We start from the raw sequence: 27,888 nt of genomic DNA on the forward strand, positions 1-27,888 counted from the left end.
GCTCAAGTCACCTACAGGCGATCGCACAGAGTCAGAATTCCATCTCAAGCTTGTCTGATTGAGGAGCGCTCTTGACGCTTCTCTACCCGGTCCTGTGTGTCCCAAAGACGTCCTGTGAGGTAAGGCGCAGGGTCCGCGGCCGGGTGTCCTCCAGGGCCGGCGTGCTCCCCAGCTGCCCCGTCCCGGGTTCGGGACTCTGGTCCTGGGCCGCGGGCCTCGCGCGGTAAAGACTCTCACAGTGGGCGGCGGGGACCGGGAGCGCGGGGAGAGGGGACCCCTTGGCTACCTGCGAGCGCTCTGGGCGCCGCGTCCCGGGAGCCAGGGCCAAAGCCGGGCCGGCCGGGCGCGCCCGGGGCAGCCGAAGGCCGGGAGAGCCTGCCCCGCCCGGCTCCCGCGGGGCCCCAGCTGCAAGGCCCGGGCGCCGGGTTATAAAAGGCCCGCTATGGAGGGTCTCACCTGGGACTCGGCGCTCGCCATGGCTTCGAGAGAGCGGCTCCCCGCGCCGTCCCCGAGAGGACCCCGAGCTGCGGCCCCCGCCCTCCGCGCCGCTCCGGGTGCGCGGTCCCCGCAGCCACCTCTCGGGCCCGCGCCCTGGGACAGGGGCGGCCCTCTGGACGAGCGCCGGCTGGTCGCCCATCTACAACTGGCCCTGGGTAGCGAGGCGCGCCTGTGGAGGGGCGGCCAACCCCAGGTAGTGGGCCCCGCGGCGGGGGCCTCCCGGGAGCACGTTCATCCTCTTCCCCGCGCGCGCACGGGACGCGGCCGGGTTCCACCTGCGCCGGCGCCCAGGTGAGCAGCACCCGGGGTGCTGGGACCCGCCCCAGGTGCGGGCCGGGCACGAGGCACCAGGCGGCACGAGGCGGGAATCGCGGGCCGGTCTCGCCGAGGAGGAGGACCATCTCAGTTCCTGGGCGGCTGGGCAACGGCGAAGCACTTAGTCCCACCGCAACTTAAGGTGCAGGGACTTCTCCCAGCCNGGTCTCGCCGAGGAGGAGGACCATCTCAGTTCCTGGGCGGCTGGGCAACGGCGAAGCACTTAGTCCCACCGCAACTTAAGGTGCAGGGACTTCTGCTCCGGTCACCTTCGGCAGACCTGCTCCACAGGCGCACCGAGAATGGCCACCGACGAACTTCCCGGCCCTCCCCTACCCCCTTTCTGGCAGGTCGAGATGTGCCACAAGGTCCGGGAACTCATGTTGGGGCTCCTGGAGCTTAAGAACATTTTTAACTTCTCCCAGACTACTATTAACCTGGCTCTCACTACCTTTGGCCGCCTCCTGGTTTCATTAAAGGTAGGAGAGGCCTGTGAGGATGGCAACGTGGTGGGAGGGGAAACCTGACCTCTGTTATCCCAGATGCTCTGAGGCTCATAAACTAAGGGACTTGTTCAAAATGGGAACCTCTTTACATCGCACTCCCCTGCCTGTCTGGCTCCGTGTCCAGTGGCCTTCCAAGAGGACCTGGTTGGGAAAGGACGTACTGTATGATGAGATAGGAGGTGCTTGTCTGGGCCGGTCTGGTGCAGCCCGAGGCCAGGATGGGACTGTGTGTTCCCTGAGATGGTGCTGTATTTCTCACCATGGTTCATTCCCCTAACAAAGGACTATTGACTAGTCCCTTATGGTTCTGGAATCAGGAGCATATTCATTGGTCAAATCTAAAATGGCACTAACTTGTGGAGGAATACAGTCAATCTCTTTTTGAAAAAAGGAAAAAATGTAATTTCCTAAAGAAACCCACCGGTGCTTTACCATTTGTTTCTGGCATTTGTGTTCTGCTCAAATGTGTTTGTTCCATTCTTACAGATAAGAGAGAGGATACTCCAATGTGTCATAGTTACTTCCTTGAGACTCGCTGCCAAAGTGAACAAAGAAGAGGAGGTAGGCATCCATGGCAGTCTGGTCTGGGCTGCTTTGGAAGTAGAGGAGTGTTAACACGGGAGCACCCAGACTTCCTGAAAAGTCTGTGTCCTTAGGAATGTTGGCCATGTTGGAAAACTCATTAACTTCCCAGGATCTCTGCTGTCCCTTCTTTAGCTTTATCGCACCCCAAGACCCCACGAATGGGCACTTAGAACAGCTGAATTCTCCTGGTCCAGCAGACCCAGAGGCCTGATCTCCTGCAGATGGACCTTACCTCCTTGGTTGATGTCTGATGTGGCCTCCAGCCCAACAGAAGCAACTGCTGTTGAGCTAAGAAAAAGGCCTCCCAAACCATGTGGCCTGATATCCACCCTTAGAAACTACATCTAAGAAATCTGTTTGAGACTTAAGGACTTGTCTGTGTCAATGAAGATGGTCCTCAGGGACTCCAGAACCCTTCTCTGAGAGGGGCAGCAGGAGGGCCATGTGCTGGGGGGAGACGAGACGCCCCCACAAATGCTTCAGGATTGCTTGGACTTCGCAGTTTCACTGTGGTTTCCGATCAGGAGATTCTCTTTGAATACCCTTCCCAGACCCCCCTCCTTCTCTCTCTAAACCTATCCCCCTCTAGGGGATAGTGAAGTCTCTGTCATTTCCACAGGGTCCCCCCTAGCTGAGCTCAGGGTCTGAAGGGTCAGGAAAAAAATCAATTGTGTGTGTGGTTCCAAACCTTCCATAAAAGTGCTTTTAACCCCTGTTCTTTAGAATATAATTTGTGCTCCCCCAAAGTTGCTTCTGTCCAACTAAAAATCAAGTAAATGAGCCTTAAAAGAAGCATCTGTGGAAGCTATGGTAATACTTTGTTTACCTAAAAGAAAAGAGAATAGTCTTTGAAGCACCTGTACTTGAATGTGTACTCGTAGACAAGCCTTACCAGTCCTTCTGGGAAAGTCATCACTTTTCCAGAAATGACTGCCTTAAATCAAGGTTGAAGGGAATGTGGCTGCAGCTATGGTGTTGCCAAAACCTTAGGAGTTTTTGTGAATGAGCCTGTCTGGTGTAGACCAGGAGCTCAAAGGCATACTTTTTCTCTTTGGGACAAGAGAGGGATGGTAGGGATCAGGAACAGGAATGATAGGAACAAAAACCGTGAGCGAGTTTGTGCAGCTGAATAGGGGAGATGGCACAGCCCCACCCTCAAAAGCACCTTTGGGTATGAGCTGGAGTGCATTCGGGGATCAAGACCTGTTCACATTAAATCACTAGATTGTACACCTGAAATTAACATAACGCTGTATGTTAACTCCACTGGAATGAAAATGAAAACCTGTCTGCAGAGGGTGACCACGTGACACTCACTACACGTTGTCATCACTACCAGGGGACTTGACACACTGCCAAGATCTGACTTCGTTTTTCTTTTGGAAGCATTTTCTGTGGCAGGTCACCCGAAGACATTTCTACTAGGGTCATGGATGCCCAGTTCCCATGGATAAGAAAACAAGTTACCATGACGTGATACAGGGCTTTGGCCTCTTTATTTCTTTTTACAGTCAATTCCACGCGTAAAAGACTTCTTAAAGCACTACGGCTCTGGCTATACCCCGAATGAGCTGCTGAGGATGGAGCTGGCTATTTTGGACAAACTGCACTGGGACCTCTACATTGGGACGCCGCTGGACTTTGTGACCATAGTGAGTACGAGGAGCTGGCAGAGTCCACCCTAGATTCATTGGTACCTTTGGAACAGCTGTTCACAACGTAGGACGGCCAAGCACAGGCGGGCACACACCCTCGCGCATGCACCACAGGGAGGTGACCCACAAGGCTCACGACATATGTAAGAGTGAAAATATATCTTAAATCCAACACAGTTCCACCAGACTCCCACTTCTATAAGACATGAAATTAACTTTATAAAGATTTTTAGACGGCACTATTGTGGTGAGTTTCTCTTTTAAATACACACTGCAAAAATATTTAGCTTTCCATTCTATGAATACTGTACATAAAAAGCTGTCTGCTTTTGCTACACTTTACACACATTCACTTAGCTGTCTTTATTCACCTACACACAATCTTTATTGAGGCTTTAGACCATATTGATCTGGCACTTAAAAAATGTCATATTAGTTGGTATTTTTTTTAGTTCGGGAATGACGGTCATTCTTAAGGATATGATCTGTTAGTAAGGCAAAATTATGCAATGTGGAAATGTCATGGGGTTTTGGTCTGTTATGAAGCATGAAGATTAAATCACTAAGGGCTGTTTCATTTTGAAAACTGGCCACTGTTGCCAAGTTGCAGTTTCTGCTCATGTCAAACAGATACAAGTAACTTTTCTGTTATCTTAATCTTGAATAGTATGCTTCTGTTTTTCAGAATGGAAACACTGTCATCTAGGTACTTTAAGCTCATAATGACCATGTCAGGAAGCAGATTGTCTTTTCTCTCCAAGGTTGAAGCTCAGCTTGGCCACAGAATGAGTATTAAGCCTCAAGTCCCTTGGGGGGCAATGGATGGGAATGAAAAGGGTGGGGCAACATTTGGTGTTCCCTGATGGAAATTGAAATTGTTTGCACTTTTGGCCATTTATCTATGAAAGGTAGGGGTTTTGGGGTTCTAACATTAAAAACCACGGTCTCTAGTTCCACGCCCTGGCGGTCGTGGGCTGGCCCCACGTGGTGGAGCTGCTGCCTCAGAGGAATCCTTCCCTCCACGTCGCGTCCCTGACCAGGCAGCTGCAGCACTGTATGGCGGGCCACCAGCTGCTGCAGTTCAAGGGCTCCACACTGGCCTTGGTCATCATCACCTTAGAGCTGGAGAGGCTCATGCCCGACTGGTGTACTCCTATATCTGGTCTGCTAAAGAAAGCACAGGTAGACATCAGCTTCGCCCCAGACCAGGCTCTCCACTTCGCCCCTCTAGCTGATGCACTCTGCCCCCCAAATGGTACACATCACCCTTCTCGGTGCTTGTGGGCTGCAGAAGATTCTCTGGCCACAGGGACTCTGTGAAGAGCCTCCCGAAGGGCCAGGCTTTGCACACTTGGCATGCCCTCTGGATGGGTATGGGATATGTTTCCTTTACTGGACCAGTTGGTGGGTTTCTCTGACATAAGAAGAGCTTTATGTCAGTGGCCGCCCTTGTAGTCAAGAGGATGGGGTGAGGCTGGGGGGACGTGTGCAGCCAAGGAGGAGGCAACCCTGAGCTTACTATGGGAGAGGTTAAATTTCAGATGCCTCACCCTTTATAGGACTATATGGTACCAGGTACTGGGGTGCCATGAGGCAGGCATGGAAGGGTCAGAATCCCTGAGGATGGACAGGGTAAGATGGAATGCATAGTTAGCCCAATGACGGCTTTACTGAGGTTGGAGGTGGATGTCCCTGAGATGGTGAGGTTAATGCTCTTGAGTCAAGTGGTTAGACCTTCCTGAAATTGCTCTATGCTAACATTTTAGCACTCAAAATTTGACTTAGAATGTAAAATGGTTCCACTTCAAGCATGACCAGTCTATTTTAATTACAGGTCGGTACTGAGCAGTTGAGCTTCTGCGAGGGGCTGGTGGGGCAGCATCTGAGAAGTGCGCAGTCATCCTCCTGCTCAGACAGCTTTCTGTTCCACCTCCCAGCCTTTGGGCCCCTACCCTTAGTATCCTTTAGAACATAATGGCAACCCGTTCTTGCTGGGACCCCTCTGAATTCTAGGCTTTATGGATCCTGTAACGAGGAAAGAAGGCACTGGAAAGCAATTGAGAAAAAGTTCCTGAGTCTTTAGAAGGCAATAAAGAGAAAAAAAGAAGGTCAGGGTCACTGGTGGGAAGGGTAGTTTGACAGATCAAGACCCTGCTCTCTTCTCTCCCATGGGTCAGAGACCAGGGTGAAAGAATGAATAGTCATACTGCTGCTTGGTTTTCCTTCTGCAGCAAGGGCTGCAGTCAAGCCAGCAGTGGGCCTTGCTTGGGGCTGAAGGGCCGGGCTGGTTCTCACTGACCAGTTCTCGCTGCTGCACTCGCTGGAGCTGGCCAGGTTCTTCCAGCTTCCCAGGCTTACACCAGGCACACATGTAGCACTTCAGGTCCCAGTGACCCTGCCCATCATTGCAAAAATGGGACCCCCTCTCCAGGTGCATGTTCCCTGACTTGGTCCTGACTTAGGTCTTGGGTCTTCTCTTACAAGAACTGGATCACAAAGTATGCTTTGTTTGATGTACAGTAATTTGATCAAGCCTAAAACATGTTTTTTTCCTTTGTTACTCTTAAAGTAGTCTGTTCACTTAATTAGAGGCACTTGGTGCTAAAGAATGACCTTAGCAGCTGATCCTCAGTTGGGGAAGCACTGCTCTGAGAGCTCTGGGTAGAGAGGGGCAGGTTCTGAGACCGAGCCTGCTCCAGCCACGGTGCTGCCAGGGGCTTCCCAGCATGGCTGTGGGGAGAAGCCAGCTGTCTCTCTGACACCCTGACTCCAGAGAGCCATTCCCCAAGCAGCCATCTCCGCCAGCTGGAGCTGTGTCAGTAGTGCTGGGATAGGAATGACCGAACCACTGGTTTACCAGTCATTTGTGAAGTCAGCGGTTTTTTATAAATGCACTAAACCATGGGGAGGCTAGTAGGTGCAGAGTGGTCACAGACCAGAGAAACTATACTAGTGTCTGTACAAACCTCTACCTTTTCTCCACACAAATTTGCTTGTTGGAGCTTTTGTAAAAATAAACTTGAATTCCTTTCAACCTTGTCGGAATCTTATTTTCAGTCTATCAGTTACCATGGATGTAGACCGGATAGTTCAGTATACTTGGAATATCATCTCCTGGGTCCCAGCAACCACCGTCTCCAGTCTAGCACAGACGGAGAGGCTGAGGGACAGCGTGCTGCTCAGGACAACTCACACTGACGGCCGTGACGGCCCTCTGCCTCCTTCCTTGCACTGGAGTGGGCACCACATGGGGCAAGTATGGGCTCACACTGAGGGCCCACCGAGCACAGGCTGTCTGACTTTGGAGAACTGCAAAGTCTCTTAATCAGGGAGCTCTGGGCATAAACTGGGTGCTCAGAGCGAATCAATCAGAGCAAATGAGTAAAAAGAGAAGGCAGACCTGTGAGCCCTGTGTTGGGGTAAGGGACAGCCCTGTTGCTCCATCTTCAGAAGCAACAGGAAAAGCAAACTTGTGCATTGCCAAAGTACCACTTGTGAGTTTAAGAAAAGTTGATAGGCTGTTCAGGCGTGCCTTGGGATTCCAGGTCCCATCCTGCTTTCCTCTTTTTTTCTTCAGGAACTCCTATCCCACCTCAGATCAGAAACTGGGGATCACTGTGGTGGGAGAAATATGGACACAATTTGTCTTGCTCTTGTCCCCATCTCCAGATGGGCAGGGACTGGTGAAGGACTGTGGCTGTGGAAAATGGAGGTACGGCGACTTGGGCAGATGGGCTGAGAGAGGGGTGGGTGAGCAGCGTGGGCCTTTTTAATTCCTGTCTAAATACTACTTTCCCCACATAGGTAAGCTGAGTTGTACTGCGCTGTTCCCTCCACCAATGAGAGTCTCTGTCCTTCAAAGCTCGGTAGAGACTTGACTTCCCTGCTACCTGCCTCGCTGCAGGTAGAGTCGAGCGGTACTTTCATTAGAGATGTCTGCACACGAGTCTCCCTGCTGGGCTGTCAGCTCCCTGATCTCAGTCCCCCCTCCTCATTTTGGTCATCCCAGAGATTAGTCTAGTGTCCAGCAGAGAAAGGTCCTCACAAATGGACCCATGAGCTTGTCATCTGCCCTTGCTCAACCAAAGACTCACCAACAGGGCATCGCACCTCTACAAAACAGTCTCAGGTCCACCATCCTACACTGTCAAACTGCACACTTGAATTTTGGCTACATTTTCACTGTTCTTCTGTCATCCCACCGGGTTGCCGCAGTAGAGCCATGGCTCAGGAATTAAGCGTGCAGACTACCAATACTAAAATCCCAATTCCCTTAGTTACTAGCTGTGTGACCTTGGGTAGTTACTTTACCTCTGTGTGCCTTAACTATGAAATGGGGAAAACAGTACCTAAGCATAGGATTATTATGAAGATGAGAGGAATTAATGCATTAATGCAGCTTAGAGCAATGGCCGACATACCACAAGAACTCAAATGTTAGTTGTCCCAAGTCAAGCCTACTCCACAAGGATATAAACTCTCAAAAGGCAGTGTTTGCCCTCTCCCTGTCCTGCACCCAGTCGCCCACTGCAGATGCCTGGAGCACAGGCTGTGTCTTCTCTCCCTAACTTGTTCCTCCAACCCTCACCCCTTCCGCAGCCTTTCACAGATGCCCAGAGCAGGAGGCACTATTAAAACGTAACTCCTATAGCAGCTGACCAACCCCACAAAGGTCACAGAGGAGACAAGCTGTATTTTACCAGCGGTGTGGCAGATCAATAGGCTAGGAAACGTGTTAAATCAGAAAAGCTATTGCCCAAAAAAGACACCACAAAAACTCAAAATAAATGCAAAATTTAATGGGGAAAAAAAAGAGTACAAAGTGAATGGAAAAGAACAAAAACAGTCAATGTATGAAGGAATAAATGAATTAACAAGAGAAGCAGTTTTAGAAAAGCTTGTTAACATAACAGAGGAGCAAGCCATACGTCCCTCGGGCCTCTTATCCAGTAATACGGGCCCCACTTAATGAGCACCCACACGTAGGCACACAGAAACATATGCAGTCAGTCTACACAGTTACCACCTAGACTCGGGTTACCCATCACCGGGGGACCATATGTTCCGGTCTGCCTGAGACCATTCCAGCTTACTGTTGATCTGGCATAATTATTTACAAGACCTCCTTTCACTCTGAAAAGTCTCAGTTTGGACAATAAATTACATGATTCTACCCAACATCAACTTGGCGTACGAAAGACATGACAGTAAATGCCGGCATAACCCTGCTGCCAGCCCTGATGATGCCACAGGATGATTCTGAAAAGGAGCGGCACGTTGGGCCCCACACTAGGGCTCACATCCCAGGCCGGGAGCTTGTTAAATAATGGCACGTTTTGAGCTCACCTTGTGCACCCAGGACTAATTTGGTCTCAGCTAAAGACGATAAACTTCCAAACACAAGCAGCACAGAGAGGGAGAAGTGCAGTGAGGCTCACTAAAGCCCGTGGGACCTGTGGAAGCAGCTCAGACCCCAGCAAATTTAACAGTGATGGGTCTCCCCAGAGATGCTAATAAGCCTTGCACCTGCAGACAGGTAACCAGCCACAATTCTGGCATTCCAGTATGCCTGGGGTGCAGCCCACATGTGGTGGATGGGTGGCAGAATATGTCCACTCCAGAGTCCCCAGATCGGCCCATGAACAGGAGTCCCCATTTCTTATATAACCAGTAAACCCGCTGGGTCACTGAGCCTCATCTTTAGAAATATGTTAGCTGACGGAGGCTATCTTAAAGGTCACACTTCAACCCAACCGAAGACACTCCAGACGTATAATCCCCCTAAAGCCAAGTCACTTGTGGCCACATGGGCCTTAGGTATATGCCAGTTCGCCTTTTGAATGCCCACACTGAAGGCCCTCAAAACCTGGATCCACCCCTGGTCGCGGCAGGACACTTGGAAGAGTTTCACTCTGGGCATCCACAGAACCTGCCCCGCTCCTGGTGAGGAGGGAGAGGCTGCCTTTTTCCTGCTGCGCCGCCGCGGACACACGCAGCTCACCCTCCTCCCCACTCTGAATGGAGCCCCATCTCGGAAGCACAGCATGAAGCCAGGACTTGGTCCTGGAGATCAGTAAAGCGGGACAAGGCAGAAAGGGGGAGACAGGGATGGGAAGGAGGATGGAGGACAAGGAAAAACAAACAACCAATCCAACAATAAATTAGCACAGCTTCTCAAGGCTTCCGACTAGGAGTGCTCTAGACTGCGAGCTCCTTGAGGGCAGGGCTGCACGCTACTCCGGGTAGCCTGTGCCCAGCACAGCGCCCTGTCAACATTAAATGAGATCCTTCCTTTGAGCTACTCATTTTTCACCTCCTATTTTATCACGCCATATTCTCAGCCCTGACTCCCACTGGCTCGCAAACCAACAGGAACAGAGAAGAATCAATGCTCCTAGTACTTTTTTAAAATGACCCCCTGAAGAATGCGGTGGAGAGGGGAAAGCTCCTTTGCTGGTAGCGTTTTCTGAAATTGTCCACACACGTCAGACACCTTCGTCTCTTTTCCTTGTGACCCAGCCAGGAAAACAGAAAACAATGACCTTGAGACAAAAACCTTTTCCCAGCGGAGTCCTCTGCGCTGGGAATGTGCAGGATTGGTTTGGGGGTCTTAGCTGGAGTCAGACACTTAACACACACGTGCAGTTGGTCCCTGTTTATAGGTAGCATCTCCGGAGCACACAGACAACGGCTTTGGGCTGCTGTTCCATTTACATTCGCATTAAAAACACTGGACGTGGCCTTGTTCGTGATCCACTTTCATCCGTAAAGAAATTCCAAACACTGTCATTACAGGATGTTTATTGCCCACCTCTCCCTAAATATTATAGGGATGCTTTATACATAAGAAAGGTTTAGAGATATTTTTAGTTCTTAAAAATCAGGGAATCTGGGTTACTTATGAAAATAACGGGAGAGGGTATTATCTGTCTTCACGCTTGTGCCAAAATAAAAATTTAGAAGTATCCTAAAAGTTATTATTGAAATTAAGCTCTAGGTTAGAAAAATTAAAATGAAGGGGAATCGGGTGAATTTTGCAGCATGTACACCAGACCACACGGCCACACCCAGGGCACCGCATGAGTTGCCATCTTGACGGTGAACAATTAGGCCAAGCATCGCCGGCTGGGGCCTTCGCGAGAGTGGCACATAACTGCTCCGTCAAGGAATAGTGACACTGTAAATGGAAGACCAGCCACTGGCTCTGAAAAAAATAAACCTTGTCAGTTTTGGATTCCAGCATTCATGGCTTTGACGTGTTTGCATAGAGAGGGGTGGCCCACCAGGCCCAGGGCAGCCTGGGGGTGGGGGCAGGGGACAAAGCAAGGCTGTAAACACTGGAGTCTGTACCGGCTCCCAGTCCGTCCTCACACCATGTTATGGGAGAAGAAGGGTCACAAGGTGTAACTCAAACAACTTAACACATGAAAGTCTAAAGTCCGTTCTTGACATGTAAGTCTGTGCGTGCGTTAACTGAAAAATAAAAACAAAACAAACAAAACAAAAACAGACACATTAAAAGATACGCAGACGATCAAATCAAACAGAAACAAAAGACAGCAAGTTGGACGCTGGGAAAGGGCAGTCAGTTTGGTATTTGTGACGAGCAAAGCAGAGAATTCGCTTCATTTTGTGGCATCCCAGGCTGAGGGTCAAGATCTGATTGAGAAGTAATTTTGCAAAAGTGGATTAAAATCTGAAGACCAAGTACATCCCATCAAAGCAATTCAACTAAATGGTCATGAGAAACAACACCCCCCACCACCACCTCGAATGCACTCTGCACTGACCCCTTCCCCTGACCAGGACAGGAGGAAGGAGCACTGTTGGCCACCTTACCTAGCCCACTCCTGGCCCCTGCAAGGCCAGCACGGGAGCACAGCATCTCTCCCGGAGGCCAAACTGACTGAAGCTTTCTGGCATGTCCAGCAGGCAGAGAACACCTGTCTCCCAGACCCAGGCCACACGGGAAAAGCAGGGAGACGTGACACTGGGGATGGACACCCACCCTGAGAGGTGTGCCAGTGCCCGTGCAGCCGGCCTGCACTCCACCTCCTGGCCCTGACCTGGCCACAGATCCTTGTCTTCCATTTCCGAGGGGTTTTTCCATTACTTATTTCCTAGCAGACTCTATCTGCCTTTTCTGAAACCAGATGGCCTGGGCCCAGTAGGCAGGGAGCAGGGCAAAGTCTCATTAGGTGCCAACACCTGGGACACAGACCCACAGAACCCTTTCTAGGAGAAACCAGATTTCTGAGCCACTCGCTTAAAACCCCCCATGGATTCCAATTCACAGAGTCCCCAGGCTCACCAAGCCAAGAGCTGGACATGGGGCCGGGGCTGGAAACAAATGCAAAGCAGAGAGCAAATTCACACGGTGGAGGGGAATGTAGGGCTAGCGTCCTCCCTGGGACAGACAGGAGATCATCTCTGCCAGCAGTGCCAGCAGATGGGGGAGGGGCATCACCAGTGAGCAGGATGAGGGAGACTATAGAAAGGAGGAGGGTCCGTCCCAAAGCAGAGGACAAGCCTTAGGCATAAGAACAAGCATTCAATTCCTAAAGGCCCGGCTTTGTCCCCCTAGCCTCCCCCAGGGAGCAACTCATGGAGCTCAGGGAGCTTAGATGTGACTACGCCTCTATGCTCGTGTATCTTGGGGGCTGTGTGTGTTGGTAGGTATGTGCCTGCGTCTGTGCATGTGACGGGGCTGGAGTAACAGCAAGACAGACCGTGTCCATGGAGGTGTGGGTGCGTGGGGGGGCGCGCGTTGGGGAATGCAGTACTGGAGGTGGGGACAGGCTAATGCCACATGCAGCATCCCAGAGCCGACAGGTTCCTGTGCACCGCATGGCCTTAACCACAAGGCAAGGAAAGGACGGCCTGGACACAGATACTGCCAAACATTCCAAGGAGAAATGGGAGTCCAAGGAGCCCAAGGATGAGGGCAAAAAGGGAGTCACCTGCTTAATTCCTCAGCTGACAAGACAGAGAGGGGACCTGACACAGATCAGGGGCAGGGGAAAGCAGGGGTGGACGAGAGCCCACAGTGTGATGTGCTTTGGGACACTGAATGAAGCGAGGTGGAGGAGAGAGATCCCCAGGAGCCAGAGTCGAGAGGGTGCAGTCTCTGAAAAGCCAAGGAGAAACAACTCAGAGTTGCCCCCACCTGGCCAAGAAGTTGACTGCACTCCTGGAGGCTGGGAAAAGCCTCCTTGCCCTCCCCAGTTCTCTCTCCTCCAACTCTAACTTGAAGGGCAGTACCTCTATGGAGCAGGACCCCCAGAGCCCCTACAGGGAGCTGTGGTCCTTCCTTCCACCGGGAGTGAGCATACTGCCCAAGGGGTCAGTGCTGCCCGGGCTTAAGTGTCAGCTGCCCTCCGTCACCACCTGCCAGCTAGTGTGGGTCCCACATCCACTGTCCCAGAGACTGAGGGGCATGCAACACAGCTGCCCAAGCAGAAACCACAGAAGCTTTTGGAATCTGGAAATGCTGACATTCCCAGGCCCTGCCCTCTCCAGGCCTGGAAGCCCTTCCCTGAAACCTCTACACCCTTTCAGGGGCCACACCCTGCCTATTTGGCCCAGTCTTCTCCACCCCAGCTCTCAAGGGGCTGCAGAAGGGGAGAAGAGAAAGAGAGAGAGAAGGGAGAGAGAGAAAAGGGAGAAAGAGAGAAAAGAGAAAGAAAGAAAAGAAAGCGAAAAGAGAGAAGAGAAGAGGGAAAGGTGGGGGGTGGCAAGGGGTCACTTGTGCAAGACAGAAAGTGCGCAGATAAGATACCTGGTATCCTGCGAAATCAAGCTCACCAGTGAGAGGAAAAGAAAGGTGGGCAAGAATGAGTGGGGACACAGGTGGGAATGAGAGCAAAAAGGTGAAGAGGTGAGCATAGGTGAAAACGAAAGTCAACTGAAGGAGCCAAGAGTAGGACAGAATGGGCACTCAGAGGGAGCAAAAGCCAGGGTGGACAGGGGACCACCACCTACTTCTTCTTGTCCTTGTCCTTCCTCAGAGGCTGCTGGGAGGTGGCATGCAAGGCCTGGGACTGCAGGGCCTCCACCGCGGCCTTCCTGCGGTTGAAGGCGTTGGTCTCCTCCTCCAGCTCCCGGCGCTTCTCCTCCACCTTGCGCTTCTCCTCCTGGTGGACCCGCTTGAGGTGCTCAAACTTCTCGTGGAGCTGGGAGCAGAAATGGGGGAGCTCGGGCTTTGTGGGGACCCCGCCAGGCCCCTCCCTCCCTGGCCTGGCCTCACCACAAGCCCGATCGCGCACACACCTCCCTCTCCTTCTCCTTCAGCTCCAGCTCTGTCTCCTTCACTTTGTTGACAAACATCTGCCTCATCTCCTCCTCCTTCCTCTGCAGCTCACTCAGGAACTCCTTGCGCTTGGCCTCGTAGGTCTCCTGCAGGCTGTGGAGACCCAGAGAGAAGAGGCCAAGGGTGTGATGGCGGCGGGATAGCGGGGGGCAGGGCCAGGGAAGGGGGATCATGTGGGCACAGCGATACTGGGGTCCCCACAGCCCCTCTCCCTGGCTCACGAGACCCCAGGCACCAATGCCAGCATAGCTGTGCAGACAGGCTCACTCCCGGCGTGGGCTGTCACCTGAAGGGCTGGCTGTCACCGTCACTGTCCTGGAAGCCCATCTCCTCCAGCTTGCAGCGCCGGTAGAGCTCGTAGTGCCGACTGTGGGTCTGCTCTCGGAGGTCCTCCATGTTCACCCGGATCAGCATCTCCCGCAGCTTCACAAAGTCGCAGTGGTTCTCATTCTCCACTGGAAGCACAGGGCACATGGGCCATCAGGCGGGTGCGCAGACGGGCACCGGGAGGAGAGGACACAGGACAGCAGTCAACGTGTTACGGGCAGACTCCCGAGGTGGGACAGGCAAGGGACAATCCCAGGGAGGACACAGGACAGAGGCTGCGGGCAGCCAGGAAGGACGGGACACATCTGGGCCCCCGATGCGATGTGCTCTCCTCCTGCACTTACCCTGCACCACGCCCCAAGGGTACTGCCGCGCTCGGACCAGCTTGTTCCCCACCTTCACCTCCTCGGTGCTCCCCACCACGGCGAAGGGCAAGTGTGCCTGGAAAGGAGCCCAAGGACGGCTGAGCACTGAGCTGACAGACTAGCGGACGGACCCTGTCCTGGGCCCCAGCGAGGGGTGGCCAGACCTCAACAAGGCCTGGCCAGGGCTCACTTCCTGGCTCTCCTTAGAAGAAGTATCCTAGAGCCTCCAAATAGGGGAGCAGGCTGAACCTGCACCCCCTCTTCCTCATGTGCGAGGGGTCCTTTCAGCCCTGGGGCTCCCCAGGGGCCAGTCGAGGCTGCCTCACAGGACCTGCAAGCCTGGCTCTCTTCCAAGTTCCTACGCCCTGGCATCTGGCCTGCTTACTCCTACAGGTTTCAGTCTCTGCCCAGAATCCTTATCTTGTGAAACTTACACTCAGGGAAGGCCCAGCACCAGCCCGATACCCGATTCCTCCCATCTCCTGGCCACAGGACTTGGGCCTGCTGGCTCCCAGATGCCCATCCGTCTTTCCTGGAGAGGCTAAGGCTGGAATCCTGGGAAACCAGAGTCTCTGGGGCTGTGTGTCACAGATCTGTGCTGGCTCCAAGCCCTCTGGCCCCGAGGCCAGTGTCTAATGCTCACATTCATGACTGCGTTAATCTCGGCAACAGCCTCGTCATCAGTGGGAAACTGGTAGATCTGAACCCCATTGCTGACCAGCTCGCCCATGATCTTGATCTTGAACTTGTGGAGCTCACTCTTGGAGACGGTGTCAGCCTTGGCAATGATGGGAATAATGTTCACCTGCCAGGATCAGGGGACACGGGCAGAGGTTAGTTCTCCCCAACTGTGGACGGCCCACATCCCTGGGCAGAAGGGCAGGAGGCTAGAGAGAAGGAGCTGCTCCCATGGGTAGTCCTGGCCTGAACCCAGCCACTGGAGCCTTTCTAATCGGTGGAAATAATCACCTACGGTGCTTCTTATAGCTCCGGTTCCCCCAAACCACCATTCAGCCCCAAAATTAGTCCTCTAGGCAAACCCAGCTTTGACCTGAGAATAAGAATCAATTCAGCTAAAAGGAAGGGCTCAGGCCCAGGCCCAGGAGACAGAGCTCTAGAGAAAGAGCCCAGAGTGATGGGAGCCCACTGGAGCAGGAGGGACAGGTGTAAGAGAAGACAGAGAGAGAGGACCGACCCAAGGGCCTATCTGCAGGGCCCCGAAGCAGCAGAGCCCCTGACAGGGACCACAGTGGGCAGTCACATCGCAGCCCCCAACTCAGAAGGACCACGAAGCCCAGGGAACAAGTCTGGGGGTGCATGCCTTGCTGTCCAGTTTCTTCATGGTCACCAGGTCCAGGGACTTAAGGGAGTGCCCTGTGGGCGTGATAAAGTAGAGGCAGACGTGGACCCTCGTGTCGTGGTAGTCGAAGAGGGAGCGCCGGATCTTCAGCTCCTCCTGCAGGTAGTTTTCAAACTGCGCGTCGATGTAGTCGACTATGGGCCTGTAACTACAGACAGCTCCGTCACCCAGGAGGCAAGCACTGGGCCGCGGGGCGAGGGGCTGCCCACAAGCCTTCCCTCTGTGGGCACAAGCGGCTTCTGCCTGGGGGTCCCTGTCTGGGGACAGGTGGCCGACCCTGTCTCCTAACCTCCAAAGGGGTCCTCAGGACCTCAGGTATTTCCCGAGAGGCCTTCCTCTGGCCCCCATGAGGTGTGAGGCTGGCTGATTTGTATGGGGGCAGCTTGGAATGAAAAGTGCTAGATCGGGGTGTTAGAACCAAGGCCTCCACGCGGGGGGGCGGGGGGGAGGGCAGGAGGGAGGCGGGATGAGAATAGGCGGGGCCGCCCTTCCCGCCTCTTGCCTCTCGTCCTTATTGATCTGATCCCCGAAGCCCACAGCATCCACAATGGTCAGCTTGAGGTGCACATTGCTCTCCTGGAGGTCGTAGGTCTGGGGCCGCAGGCGTACACACTCCTCATGGTGACTGGCTTCCTCGGTCTCGAAGGTTGTGTTGAAGAGCGTGTTCATCAGTGTGGACTTGCCGATGCCGGTCTCCCCTGGGGAGCAAGGAGTGGAGGAAACAGGTTGTCAAAGGCTGGAGCCGGGGCTATCCCTGGCTGCTGGCTAGGAAGGGTGGGGCGCGGGCACCCTCAGCCTCCACGCAAGAGAGGGGGGCAGGCCTCTAACTCCATCCTTCACTGTCCCCATCACCAGGAACCATCCCTTCTCGGTGGCCTCAAAAATAATGTGTGGAAGCAAGGGCCAGAAGGCTGACTTGGACATAAGCTACGGCTACGTGGGCAGCTGTGAGATCCACTGGACAGCATGCGACCCGGTCACCTGCTCTGCACACACCCTTCCTGGGCCCAGGCTGGTCACGGGCCCAGCAGGGCCAGTGGGAACCACCAGTGGCCTCCTGACCCATCTAGCCTTATCCGCTCAGGATACGCTGCTCCCCGAGGCATCCCCACAGCCCAGCGGACGCCAGGGCGTCGGCACCCGTTGAGGCTCTGGCAGAGCTCTCGGTGTCCTCTGGGAGCCCGAGGCCTTGAGCACATGGAACCTCCCAGAGTCTCCCTGTTTGGGGCTCTATTTGTTCAGATGTGTGCTGGTGCTCATACTGTGTGATACTATATTGACGGGGAGTCTCGTTTACCAGAGTGTCCTTAACACGCAGTAGGAACAACAGTTAATGTTTTTAACAAACACAAAATCTAAAGCTCTGTGATAAACACTCTGGGTTTACAAAGCACGTTCACATGGCTAATTGTGTTCACTCTTCAAAGCCCCTGGAGTCAGGCCCCCAGCCTCTGTCCTTGACCCTGGCAAAGACACCAGTCGCCCTGACCCCCAAAGAGTCTCTCTGCCTAGGTAGCTCCCTGGTAGCTCAACAGGTGGACAGGGCAGGAACTCCCCATCTCCTGGAAGGCTCCTGTCCCCCCCCCGCCCCATCTGAGACCCCCCCCATCTGCGACCACCCCTGGCCAGACTTGGACACATACCCACACAGAGGATGTTAAAGCTGAAGCCCTGTGTGACCGACTTGCTGACCAGCTGGTCCGGGAGGCTGTCAAAGCCCACGTGGCCCCCCAGGGAGAGGCTCCGAGGCTCCGGCTCTGCATTCTGCCAAGAGAGAAACAGAGCAAGGCAGTGAGCCCCTGGGGAAGAGAGGCCACACGGGGAGAGGCCACACCCCACAGACAACGCCACCCCGCCCCCAACTTGTCTGCATTCTCAGCAAATCTCAGGACATAGTGTGAGCACGCCAGAGCTCCAACTCCAGGAGGAGCTTCCAGAGGGAAAGCCCGGTGAGCCTCAGGCACCTGACCCTACCCCAGGAAAGCGCTTTCACCCATGCCTCTGCTCTAACTGGGCTGGCAAGCCATGCCTGGGCCTGGGGCGTCTTCTGGCACGGATGGCCCAGGGAACCATCTATCCTAGTTGCTACGCCTGAGGGTTTACCTATCCTCTTGCCCAAGAGGAAGCCCAGATGGTCCCCAGATCTTAAATAAAGATTTCAAGAGGCCAAGATTGGGTGACGTGTATGTTCCCGCAGCTCCCTCCCGGGCCTCACAGACACTCCTTCTGAGGCAGGACTCAAGCAGAGACAGGTCTGGCCTGACCCCTTCACACTAGTTCTCTGTCAGAGGGCTACCCACCCCCAATTGGGCCGGGCTCACAGTTCTCCACGTGCACCCCTTGCTGCCCACGCACCCAAGCACGGAGTGCACAAATGGGCCCTGCTAATGGGGCCAGCGCTCCCTCACACCTACCACCGGGTCTCAGGGCTAGTCTCTAAGGGCACTGTGACTGAAGTGTCAGCCCTCCTGCCGCAGTGGTACTCTCTAGGGACTCCCAGGCTCTGGCTCATGCCACCGTCCCACACCCACTCCAGCCCTGGTTGCTCAGACAGAGGATTTGGATGAGAATATGGAGGCGTGGCCTCAGGAGAGAGGCAGGCAGCAGGTCCCGAGTGAGCTGGGGACACTGGAGCTGGCCCACAGCACTATAAAAAGAAACCACCAGGACCCGAAGCAGAGGGTCAAAGTCAGACTCCAATTTGTGCGGATGATTTTTTCACTTCCCTGGGAATGGGGATAAAATGCTGCCCTCCAAGGGAAGGTTCCCAGGCTCAGCCTTTCCAGCTTCAGCCCTCGTGAGGGCAGGCCTCAGACAGCTCCATGGTGCAGAAACGTCTACTCTATTCTTGAACCCCTTGGCCCTGGCTGCCCACTAGAAAAGCAAGGCCAGGGAAGGACAAAGGGTGTGAGTCCATCCTGCCATCCTGCCCACAGCTCCAGAAGGGAGGAAACAGGCCCAAATGAAGGCAGCCCTAGGAGCTATTGAGCAGTAGGACAGTGGCAGCTCTCACGCCAATGTGGAGAGCGGACAGTGGGCCCTGGCTGCCTGCCCTCCTACAGAGGGATTTGCTCAGCACCTGAGCCCTCTCTGACTTCTTAGTAGCCACAGTCTGTTGCCTCAGCCCGAACCCCTCTAACCATTCTCTCCTCCCAACCACAGCTCCCAGCACATACACTCAACCTTCCCTCCTCGACTAATGACGCCCATCCCTCTCCCCTCACCCCCAGCCTGGCTCAGTCACTGCAGCCTTTCACTGATGACGGCCAGGTGTGTGTGTTGGCAGCCTCGTCTCCACATGGACCCTCTGGGCAGTTGTACCATCTCCTCAAACAAGTCAGGGTTACCCCAACCCCTGCTCTCTGATAACCCTCTCTTCACAGAGCCTCTGTTCTTACAGCCGACCCTTTCTCCATCTCCTCCATCCCCAGGGGATCATGTTACAACCTCCTACTCCAGCCCAGGCTCCCCCCAGGACTGCAAACGTAACCCAACAAAGAGGCCCCAACGGCAGCTTCCTCTCACTGGTGCCCACATCAGAAACAGTAAAGAGAGCACAGGAGGTCCTGGGTCAGGTCCAAATCCCCCAGCATGGCATTCTGGGCCCTTCATGGTCTGAGGCCTTCCTCACAGATTCGGCCAGTTTAACTCTGAATTCATTCTTCCAACCAGTCCCTTTCTCTGGGCTCCAGGCTCATTCTCCCCTTTCCCCGGCACCTGCTCCGACCTGGCCCTACATACTTACATTCCACACCCCTCCCTTGGCTGTGACCCTGTTTCCTTGCACTATGCGTTGTCCTTTTCTTATGCATCCCGGTTTTCCAACTCTTCTGTAAGTTGCTTGAGGCTGGCTGCAGGCTGGGGGAGGTCGGGCTTTCCGCTCTTCCCACCCTCCCACCAGGATGCCCAACATGCCACACAACGCCGCCATTTACAAGCCACCGAACGCTGCCTTCACCCGCTGCGGCATCGGGGCCATCTGCCCCCCTCACACAGAGCTGCATTATGTAGTCTCGGTTCCACCTGCTCATCGCAGCTTAAGGATCAGAGGGAGGACAGAACAGTTAGTCTAGAGCATTTTTCCTTCCAGGCAAGACGGAAAATCTCCAAAATTTAAGGCGTGCTGTGCTTGCAGAGAAGGCTATGTGTTTATTCATCCTCTTCTTCCAAGGGTGACACAATCAGGATGCAATCCAACATCCTGTAGCCTGCCGCCAAAACCCACCCAGTCAGCTGCGTCTGGAAAGCACGCGCGCGCACACTCAGCAGCGGAGTACTTGCACGGAAACAGACGCCATCCTATTTCTGCGTTTCTCCACTTTCTCACAGTTCCAGGCTGCTAAGGCTAAGAGCAGCACTGGGGTTGGGGGGGGGGTCTCCCATAAGTCCCCCTATCCTTGCTCAGCCAGCCCTGGCTGCCTTCACCCACACAACTCCCAGGCTCTCTCTGGAGACGTGTGTGGAGTGCGGGGAGGTGCCTGTCTCCACACTGTTGCCCAGGCTGCACTCTGTCACTCCAGGGACCACACACCAGGGGCAATCAGCGCCTGCTCAGGAGCCGCAGGGCCCGAGGGAGTGTCGATCTCCAGGGCGTGCGTGCACACACACATGCACACACACAGACGAACGGCCACTGGTCCTGAGGAGGGCAGACTGGTCCTCCTTGCCTGGTCTCGGGAGAATGACTTCCTCGCTGTAGCACGGCGTGACTCTCACTAACGCCAACTTCTCTGATCCTGTATGTGGCATCAACAACACGTGATCCAAGGTGTACCGGTCACTCCAAGGTGCCTGAACCAGGTGTCTCTGCTGACCCAGCCTCGGAGGAGCCAGCAGCCCCCAAAGCATCACCGGCATGTCTCAGCTAACACAACTCAGAAAGAAACTTCAGCTCTCCCAATGGCTACCTGGTGACCTTGCAAATGTCTTGCAATTTGCAGGTAAGACCTCAGCTCCCACTCCAAGGGTAGGTCCTAACAGCCCTCAGCCAATCGGCATGATCCCACGACTGGCTCAGGGACAGGCAAGTGAGCCACGTTAAACCTGGATGACCATTTGTAAGCATGAGGGGAGCTGGAATCAGGCTACAGCCCACTTAGGGAATGGCATGGCCAAGAAAACCACGGGAGAGAGCAAGCCAGTTGCTGCTCTACCTCTGGGCTTTTCCCTTTGCCCCTGGCCACACCTCCCCTTTACTGTCTCTACTAGTTGAGTGGGCCCACCCAGTACTCACAGCTGAGAACGCCACGACTGCTAGGGCTTCCAGAGTGAAACTGAACACAGAGGATCAGAGAGAAAGCAAGGAAAGTAAGGACAGGGAAAGAGTGCACAAAGGAAAACGTCTCAGCGTCTACCAAAGAAAGCACCAGATGTCAACTGGTGACCCAACACCTCACTGAGGACTGCTCTGTGTGAACTAAGTGGCTACAGGCTCCAACATAGTCCTTCCCACCCTCTGTGGCAGACACCATTATTATCCCCATTTTACAGGTAAGGAAACTGAGGCACACGGACGCTCAGAGAACAAATCGGGGCAGAGCCAGGATTTGAGAGTAGCTGAGTCCTCGCCCCAAACCACAGGCCATGTTGCCTCCCCTGTTCTTACAAGGCTCCCGACCCCTTCATTCGGTCACTCGGCAGACGCGCACGGGGCCCGTCTGCTGTATGTGCCAGGCACTGGGATGGCTGCCAAAGAAAAAACGAGGACACCGGATCCTAGACCTCAGGGGCTCAGTGTAACGCAGTTTAAATTCAAAGGGCTAGAGAGGCCAGGCAGGTAATGTCAACGGGTGAAGAGGAAAAAGTAGAGTCATAACCAGGACAACAATACCCAATGGCTATCAGGAGCTTCCCACGTACGGCTCTGAGTGTCATTTTGTCCACGCATCAGCCCTGTGAGGTAGGCTGTCATATCACCACCATCAAACAGATGAGACAACTTAGGCTCCAAGAGATTGAGTAATTTGCCTTGGACCACACTGCTCAGGAGGGTGAAGCCAGGATGTGAATGGAGACAGGATGACTGCAAAGCCCACGCTTCCAGCCACATCACTCCACGACCTGCTGGCTGCGAGACCTGCTGACTGGGCTGAGCGTGGGGTCCCCCAGGGAGAGGTGGGAACGCCAGGGAACTGCAGAGCCTGTCTGTGCAACTCCAGCCAACTGCGGGAATGGAGGCCTGGTGCTGCCAAATCAAACGATTTTTCAAGGGAATCCACAAATCTAGATTTTTACATGCAATCCCCTAATTTTTAAAAGTTGGCAAACAATACAAATTGAGAATGCCATGGGGCCCAACACAACCTGTCTGGGGGTTGTACCTGGTCCGCGGCCTCACGATCCGCAACACCGCGTCTGGTAGGAGAGTGAGCTAGAAGGACAGCACACCCATGCTCTTGGGGCATGGAGACCCGCAGAAGAGAGCTCCACCGGAGAAGCCTTCAGTTAGACAACTCAGCTCAGACCCTGGTGAGGAGCGGGCCCAGCTTCTGGCCCTGTGCACCGCTCCCCAGGTCCCTGGGGTGTTGGCTCAGGGGGTCTAACTGTCCTCAAAGCTCCATAAGAGAGAGTTGGCAGCTCTGGGCTCTACATACACAATGGGAAACTCCACAGGGCCATTATCCCCTCTCTAATCACTAACAAGCTTTTGGCTCCTGAGCCAGGCCCCAGGCTTCTGTGTCATCATTTCTTTGGCACATCAAAGACAACAACCAAAATAACAACTGCTCAGGCCTGCCGAGTTCCTCCATGCCCGGCTGTCCAGAACAAAGTAGAGAATGGCATTTTGTTATGCAGCCGGGTGGATAACTAGGACGTCATTTTCCTGACCAGGAAATGCTCTGTCTGAGCTTTCTGGAGCAGCCCTAATTGCCATCCAAAAGGAGCTATTCCTTTCACCAAGAAGAGAGGTGGGTTTTGGGGAGAAAACATGTCTGATAGCTCGCCCACACAAAAACACAATTTTATCCTGAAAAATTAGAAATCTTCTGAATGTCTGAACCAAGAGAGCCAAAGAAGGTGTGGGTGAATAGAGAATCCTGAGGTCAAACCCCCCAAACTAGGTTGGTCATTGGGATGGAAGCGGAAATGGTACCCCACTGTACGGGTATTTGGCTCACGAATCCTGGACAAAGAGCAACTCCCCACCCTAGGCCTTCCAAAGAGTTCTCCGGGGCCTTGGCCTTCAACAACTCTTTTCCCCCAGGCTCCCAGGCCTAGAACCCATCGGCCTGAGCACCTGCCAGGCAAACAGGAAGCCCACTCCCCAGGTGAGCCCCAGCCCTAGGGAAGCCCTATTAATGTTGAGCAATGGACCCAGGAGTCATTGCCCCACTGGGAGCCTTCTCAACCCATGTTCCTGGCATAAACCACACTACCCCCAGCTCTAGCTGCTCTGAGCAGCCTGGGCCTTAAATAGCCAGAGCAGAGGCCGCTGGCCAGAACCCGTGGTCATAGCGCAACTGTCCTTGAGTCTGAGAGGAATCTTAGGAATTTTCCCAGGAAAGGCTTAGGCTCACATCCCAGGATTCCACAGTAAGTCTCTAAGCCCAGGTCAAAGGTTACGGGAAATAACCAAAGGGATGTGTGCGGGAGGGAGCGGGGGAGAATGTTGCTCTCCTGGGCTGCGAGGGAAGGACAGAGTCAGGATTCACCTACCCATAATCAAGAAGACATCTGTGAGCAAAAGTTTCTCTCTCCTAAGGCAGCAACAAAACCCCCAAAAGCCTGGGGGAGAAGACATGACCAGGGATCAAACAGCAAAAGTGCCGGCATGGTGGCAATAATGGCACCATGGCAGCTGGGTCCCAGGAGGAGGCCACCACCACTCTCCAAAGGCCAGTCATTCCCTTCCCCCTCCTGGGAAGTGAAGGGACTTTAGGAGCAAAACTACCCCCAGGAGCCTAAGGCCACCCCATGCCCCAACCCCTATACTCCATTCTCTCTGTTTCCGTGTCTCACTAGCAGACACTTTCCTCCCTTTTCGTGCACACAGAAAGCCAAGGCTGACACTTAGCAACATACGACAGTTTGTTTCACAGGTCTCCTGTCAAAATAAGGCTTCTAAGAAGCCAAGCGCATTTGCTGGTCTCTAGGTCCAACCAGCTTGCCCCAAGCCTGGGACACAACACCTTCTTGGGCTTTGTTGTGCTGTCTGAGAAGAAGTGGTCCATTCTACCATGGAGCAGATGAGAAAGACGCCCTGGGCCTCAGAAGGTACTGGAAACCCATGTGTTCATACTTTCCCACTTGGCTCAGGGACTCCGGCAACAGTCCCCACTGCTTTGCAGCAGGGAAAGCCTAAGTGGTCTGGACATCACTGGAAGGAAACAGTGCTCCACAGTGAATGAGACTCTACCCTTAGAAGGGGGAATGTGGGCAGTGAAGGGGACCCTCCCCCACTCCAATCCCAGGATGGATGCTGGCACTGGGAAGGGACAGAGAAATGCAAGGGTACCAACACGGGCCAGCGGAGGCTCAGTACTACCATTCTGCTGCTTGCTCCATTCACCCCAGCCCCAGGCAGAGTATCAGATTCGCACCCTGGCCCCACAACCAGGGCTGGAAAGTGGACTTGGGTTCATGTCCACAGCCTCTCCAGAACCCTGGGCCCCAGGTGGCCCAAGCCCAGGAGGCCCCCCAAGAGTAGCTGGCACCTGCAATCTGAAATAGGTCCTTATTCCCCCCTCCCCTGGCTCTATCCCTCTAACCTGGCTTCCAGGATAGGGACCAAGAACTGCCTAGAAGCCATGTGTTCTGAGGAGGAGAATATCTAATTTGCGCCAAGACCACTCAGGGCAATTCAAGTAGAGATACAACCAAGATGCCCCTTGCCCTGTCTTCCACCACCTCTTCCCAGCCATGGTTCCTCATCTAAGTCCTGAAGATACAGACGGCTCCAGCAAAGAGCACTCCAACGCTAGCATGATGGCATGCTGCCCTTGGAAAATATCCCTTCTCCGGTCATATGTGTCTCCCTCCTGCCTGCATGGCTTGTCTGGCTGTCTGGGAAAGCTTGTGCATGGGGGCCATGCCTGGGGATCCCAAGACCCATGCTGGCAGCACAGTGGCAGAAAGGCTGGAGAATCTTCAGGGGACACACAAAAGCCAGCCAGCCCTCAGGCTCTTTGCTCTGTCATCCTGCAGCTGCTTTCTTCTGGTAGCTGGACCCAAGCCACAGAGACATTCATGGTAGTTAATGCCCCAAATACGTACCTCCCCTCGCCCATCTTACAGCCCAAAACTCGGAGGACTTCACCCTCTTTGTCGTCTCAAGGGTTACGTGGGTGCTGGGGTTGGGTCTCAGGCCTAAACTTACCAATGACCAGCGTCTGCTGCCTCACCCAACTGCGGGCTGCTGGCATCAACAACCTGATGGGCAGATAACATCCAGAGCCCTTCCCAACAACCAAAGCTTTTGATAAAAAATCAGGCCTGGGGTCCCAGCCTCCATCCGTTCTCCCATCATGCTGGCACTGTAATTAGGTTCCCTCTTGCCACCTTCTATCTCCCTACCCTGGTCAGTCCCTTGGATCCTCAGTGTCTTTCCACCAGCCTCCCTGCTCTGACCCGTTCCAAACAAGATCCCAGGCAGACCTTCCTAAAGTTGGCACCCATAGCAAGGCACGATGCCCATGAGGGAGGTGGGGCAGAGCTGCAGGCTTGCAGTGGTGCTCACTAATGACCTCTCAACACCCCCAGGCACTGAGAGCTTCACAGATGTCCCTTGCTGAGCTCCCGTCTCTCTCTCAGGATGCCTCAGCGAGGAGGCGCCTGGCCACTTTTACAGGACAGGGAGATACCACTCCATGACAGAGCCCTGTTGCACGAGAGAGTTGCCTCCCACACACCCCTTCCCACCAGTTTTTGCTTTAGGGAGGGAATAGGCACTCCTTGGATAGCCTGCTTCTTGGTGAAGTGTCAAGATTACAGGGGTGACAACGGAAGTGACAGATGGTGCTGGGGATAAAGCGGAGATGGCAGGAGGTGGGGGAGGAGGTGACTGGCTGGGAGGAATGCCAGGCGTGAGGCTGCCATGCCGCACGCTTCTTCCCTCTCCCCCTCACAGCCACACTTTCTCTGGCTCTGAAGCCCCTCACCTGGGAGTCTGAACCCTGCCCCATGAGATTCTGACAGAAGAAACACAGGAGATGGCCCTGGGGGCAGGAAACTCTGGGCCCAGTAAGGGGAGGGGGGGTTCCTAGTAAGGAGGAGGAGCACAGCAAGAGTGCACAGGAGTCTGGCTGCTCCAGGAAGACAAGAGGCACCAGAAAGTCTCCAGAGGGCTGTCCCAGACATGCACATCCAGGAGATGTCAACCCTAACCCCACAGCTGCCCTAGGGTTCAGCAGAGCCTAGCCAGGATGTAAAGGCTACCAAGCCTATTTACATCATGCTATGCGGGGAACAGGAACCCAGCACATACTGACCTCGAGGTACAACTCTGTATGCTCATCTAAGCTCCAGGATGGGACAGTTCCCAGGCCAGCCGGGGTGGGGCTGACCACCAAGCCAGCCTCGGGGGCGGACGGGGGTCCGGGGAGTGCAGACCTGCCAAAGTTCAATCAAATCATAGCCTCATGGCCAATGCTTAACACCAAAGTCAACCCTGAGGCTGGACAGACACCTAACCATATCTCTCAACATGCCACAGACTGCAATTAAACTTCACAAACTCTTTGAAGAATATTAGTATGGTTGGGCCCATTTTATCAAGATAGAAAAAGAAATGATTTTCCCAGGATGACAAGCCAGGAGAGGAGAATGGAGTCCAGGCTCCTAAATTCAGGCCAAACCCCACCCAAGGTCTCCACCCAAATTCAACCCTATGCAAGTCCTCCCAGGAGGCTGATGGCTCAGAGCGTGGAGGGTGTGGAAGGCATCCATCCAGACAGCTTAACCTGGCACAGTAACCAAGGCCCCAGAGCTCAGGCCGTACAACCATACCTGAGTCAGTCCCCTCTCTGTGCCTCGACCCGTGAAAGAGATAATACCCGAAATCCTCACAGAAATGCCAACATGGGAATCTGAGGGGAAGGGTCTTTCCACCCCACCTCCTGGCAGTGCTATCAGGCCTCTCAGCTCAGGGTCTGAGGACCACCTCTGGGCGTGCAGTGACAGGACCCCCAGGGAGGGTACTGAGTAACGGAGCAAACTCCTTTTCTGCTGCCTTCTTACACAGGGGGCCAGTGTCCACATCCACCAGGACACTAGGGATCATGTGTCATTTATTGAATCCTTACCACATGCCAGACACTGCTCTAAGTACCTCACCTGGATTCTCTTACTGAATCTACCCAATAACCCTAGGAGGAAGGTAATATTTTTATCCCAATTCAGAACACTGAGGGGTTAACTAACATGCTCAAGGTCACATGGCCAAGAAGTAGTAGTCTGGGATTCATATGGGGCAGTCTGATTCTGTGCTCCCACCAGCAAGACCAACTAACTGTTAGAGCAACCTCTGGCCACAGACAAGACTCAGACATAACTTTCTGGTCAGCGGGGCACAGAAAATGTACACAGACACGCATGCACAGATGCGCAAACACCCCCAGATCTCTTGGCCTCCGGCTAATCAGGTCTCTTAGGATTCAGGGACTGCCCTCCTTGGGTACATAAATTCTAATTTATAGAATTTGCAGGGGTGAGGTAAACCTCTGATTCACCCAACCTCTGAGTCTGCTCCTGTATTTAAACTTACTTGACGGACACAGAGCCTCCTCCTCAATGGGAATAAAACACCTCAGTCCAGAAATTAGGAAACCAAAAGCTCCTACTTCAGTTATGCATATTTCCCAAGTAGACCAACAAATGTATTTTCAGATTAAAGGGTAAATTTACATACATAAATTCAGATGACAGTATTTATAGCATTAATTACATAAGTCCTAGCTCCTTTACTTAGCCCCAGAACCAATTCCTTATCAGTCACATATTCAACATTTCCCCCCTCCCCCCCAACAGCCCC

General features: G+C 53.9%; 2 protein-coding genes across 7 annotated transcripts in view; one reads left to right on the forward strand and one right to left on the reverse strand.

Annotated features, from left to right (window-relative positions):
• Positions 1 to 442: 442 nt before the first annotated feature.
• CCNI2 (cyclin I family member 2) lies at positions 443 to 9,636 on the forward strand. Its single transcript, XM_034655733.1, is given in 7 exon segments — positions 443 to 691; positions 1,164 to 1,292; positions 1,806 to 1,880; positions 3,416 to 3,556; positions 4,472 to 4,741; positions 5,394 to 5,516; positions 9,415 to 9,636. Coding segments are annotated over 7 exon segments (1,209 nt in total).
• A 707-nt stretch (positions 9,637 to 10,343) lies between these two features.
• The window catches only part of SEPTIN8 (septin 8), an 18,685-nt gene continuing 1,140 nt past the window's right edge, over positions 10,344 to 27,888 (reverse strand). Inside the window, exons 2-10 of one of the 6 annotated variants that reach the window (XM_034656000.1) lie at positions 17,564 to 17,684; positions 16,423 to 16,618; positions 15,882 to 16,062; positions 15,204 to 15,365; positions 14,540 to 14,636; positions 14,155 to 14,323; positions 13,829 to 13,961; positions 13,541 to 13,731; positions 10,344 to 10,763 (exon numbers count right to left, since the gene is read on the reverse strand). In XM_034656000.1, the coding sequence (XP_034511891.1) occupies positions 10,721 to 10,763; positions 13,541 to 13,731; positions 13,829 to 13,961; positions 14,155 to 14,323; positions 14,540 to 14,636; positions 15,204 to 15,365; positions 15,882 to 16,062; positions 16,423 to 16,589 (1,143 nt within the window). In that variant the 5' untranslated portion in view covers positions 16,590 to 16,618; positions 17,564 to 17,684 and the 3' untranslated portion in view covers positions 10,344 to 10,720. Of the gene's footprint in view, positions 11,033 to 11,058; positions 11,219 to 11,242; positions 12,687 to 13,536; positions 13,732 to 13,828; positions 13,962 to 14,154; positions 14,324 to 14,539; positions 14,637 to 15,203; positions 15,366 to 15,881; positions 16,069 to 16,422; positions 16,619 to 17,563; positions 17,685 to 27,888 lie in introns of those variants that run through there. The other 5 variants (XM_034655999.1, XM_011224203.3, XM_011224197.3 and 2 more) reach the window with 5 other exon arrangements.

The sequence above is a fragment of the Ailuropoda melanoleuca genome, chromosome 3 (genome assembly GCF_002007445.2).
Source record: "Ailuropoda melanoleuca isolate Jingjing chromosome 3, ASM200744v2, whole genome shotgun sequence".
Classification (NCBI taxonomy): Eukaryota; Metazoa; Chordata; class Mammalia; order Carnivora; family Ursidae; genus Ailuropoda; species Ailuropoda melanoleuca.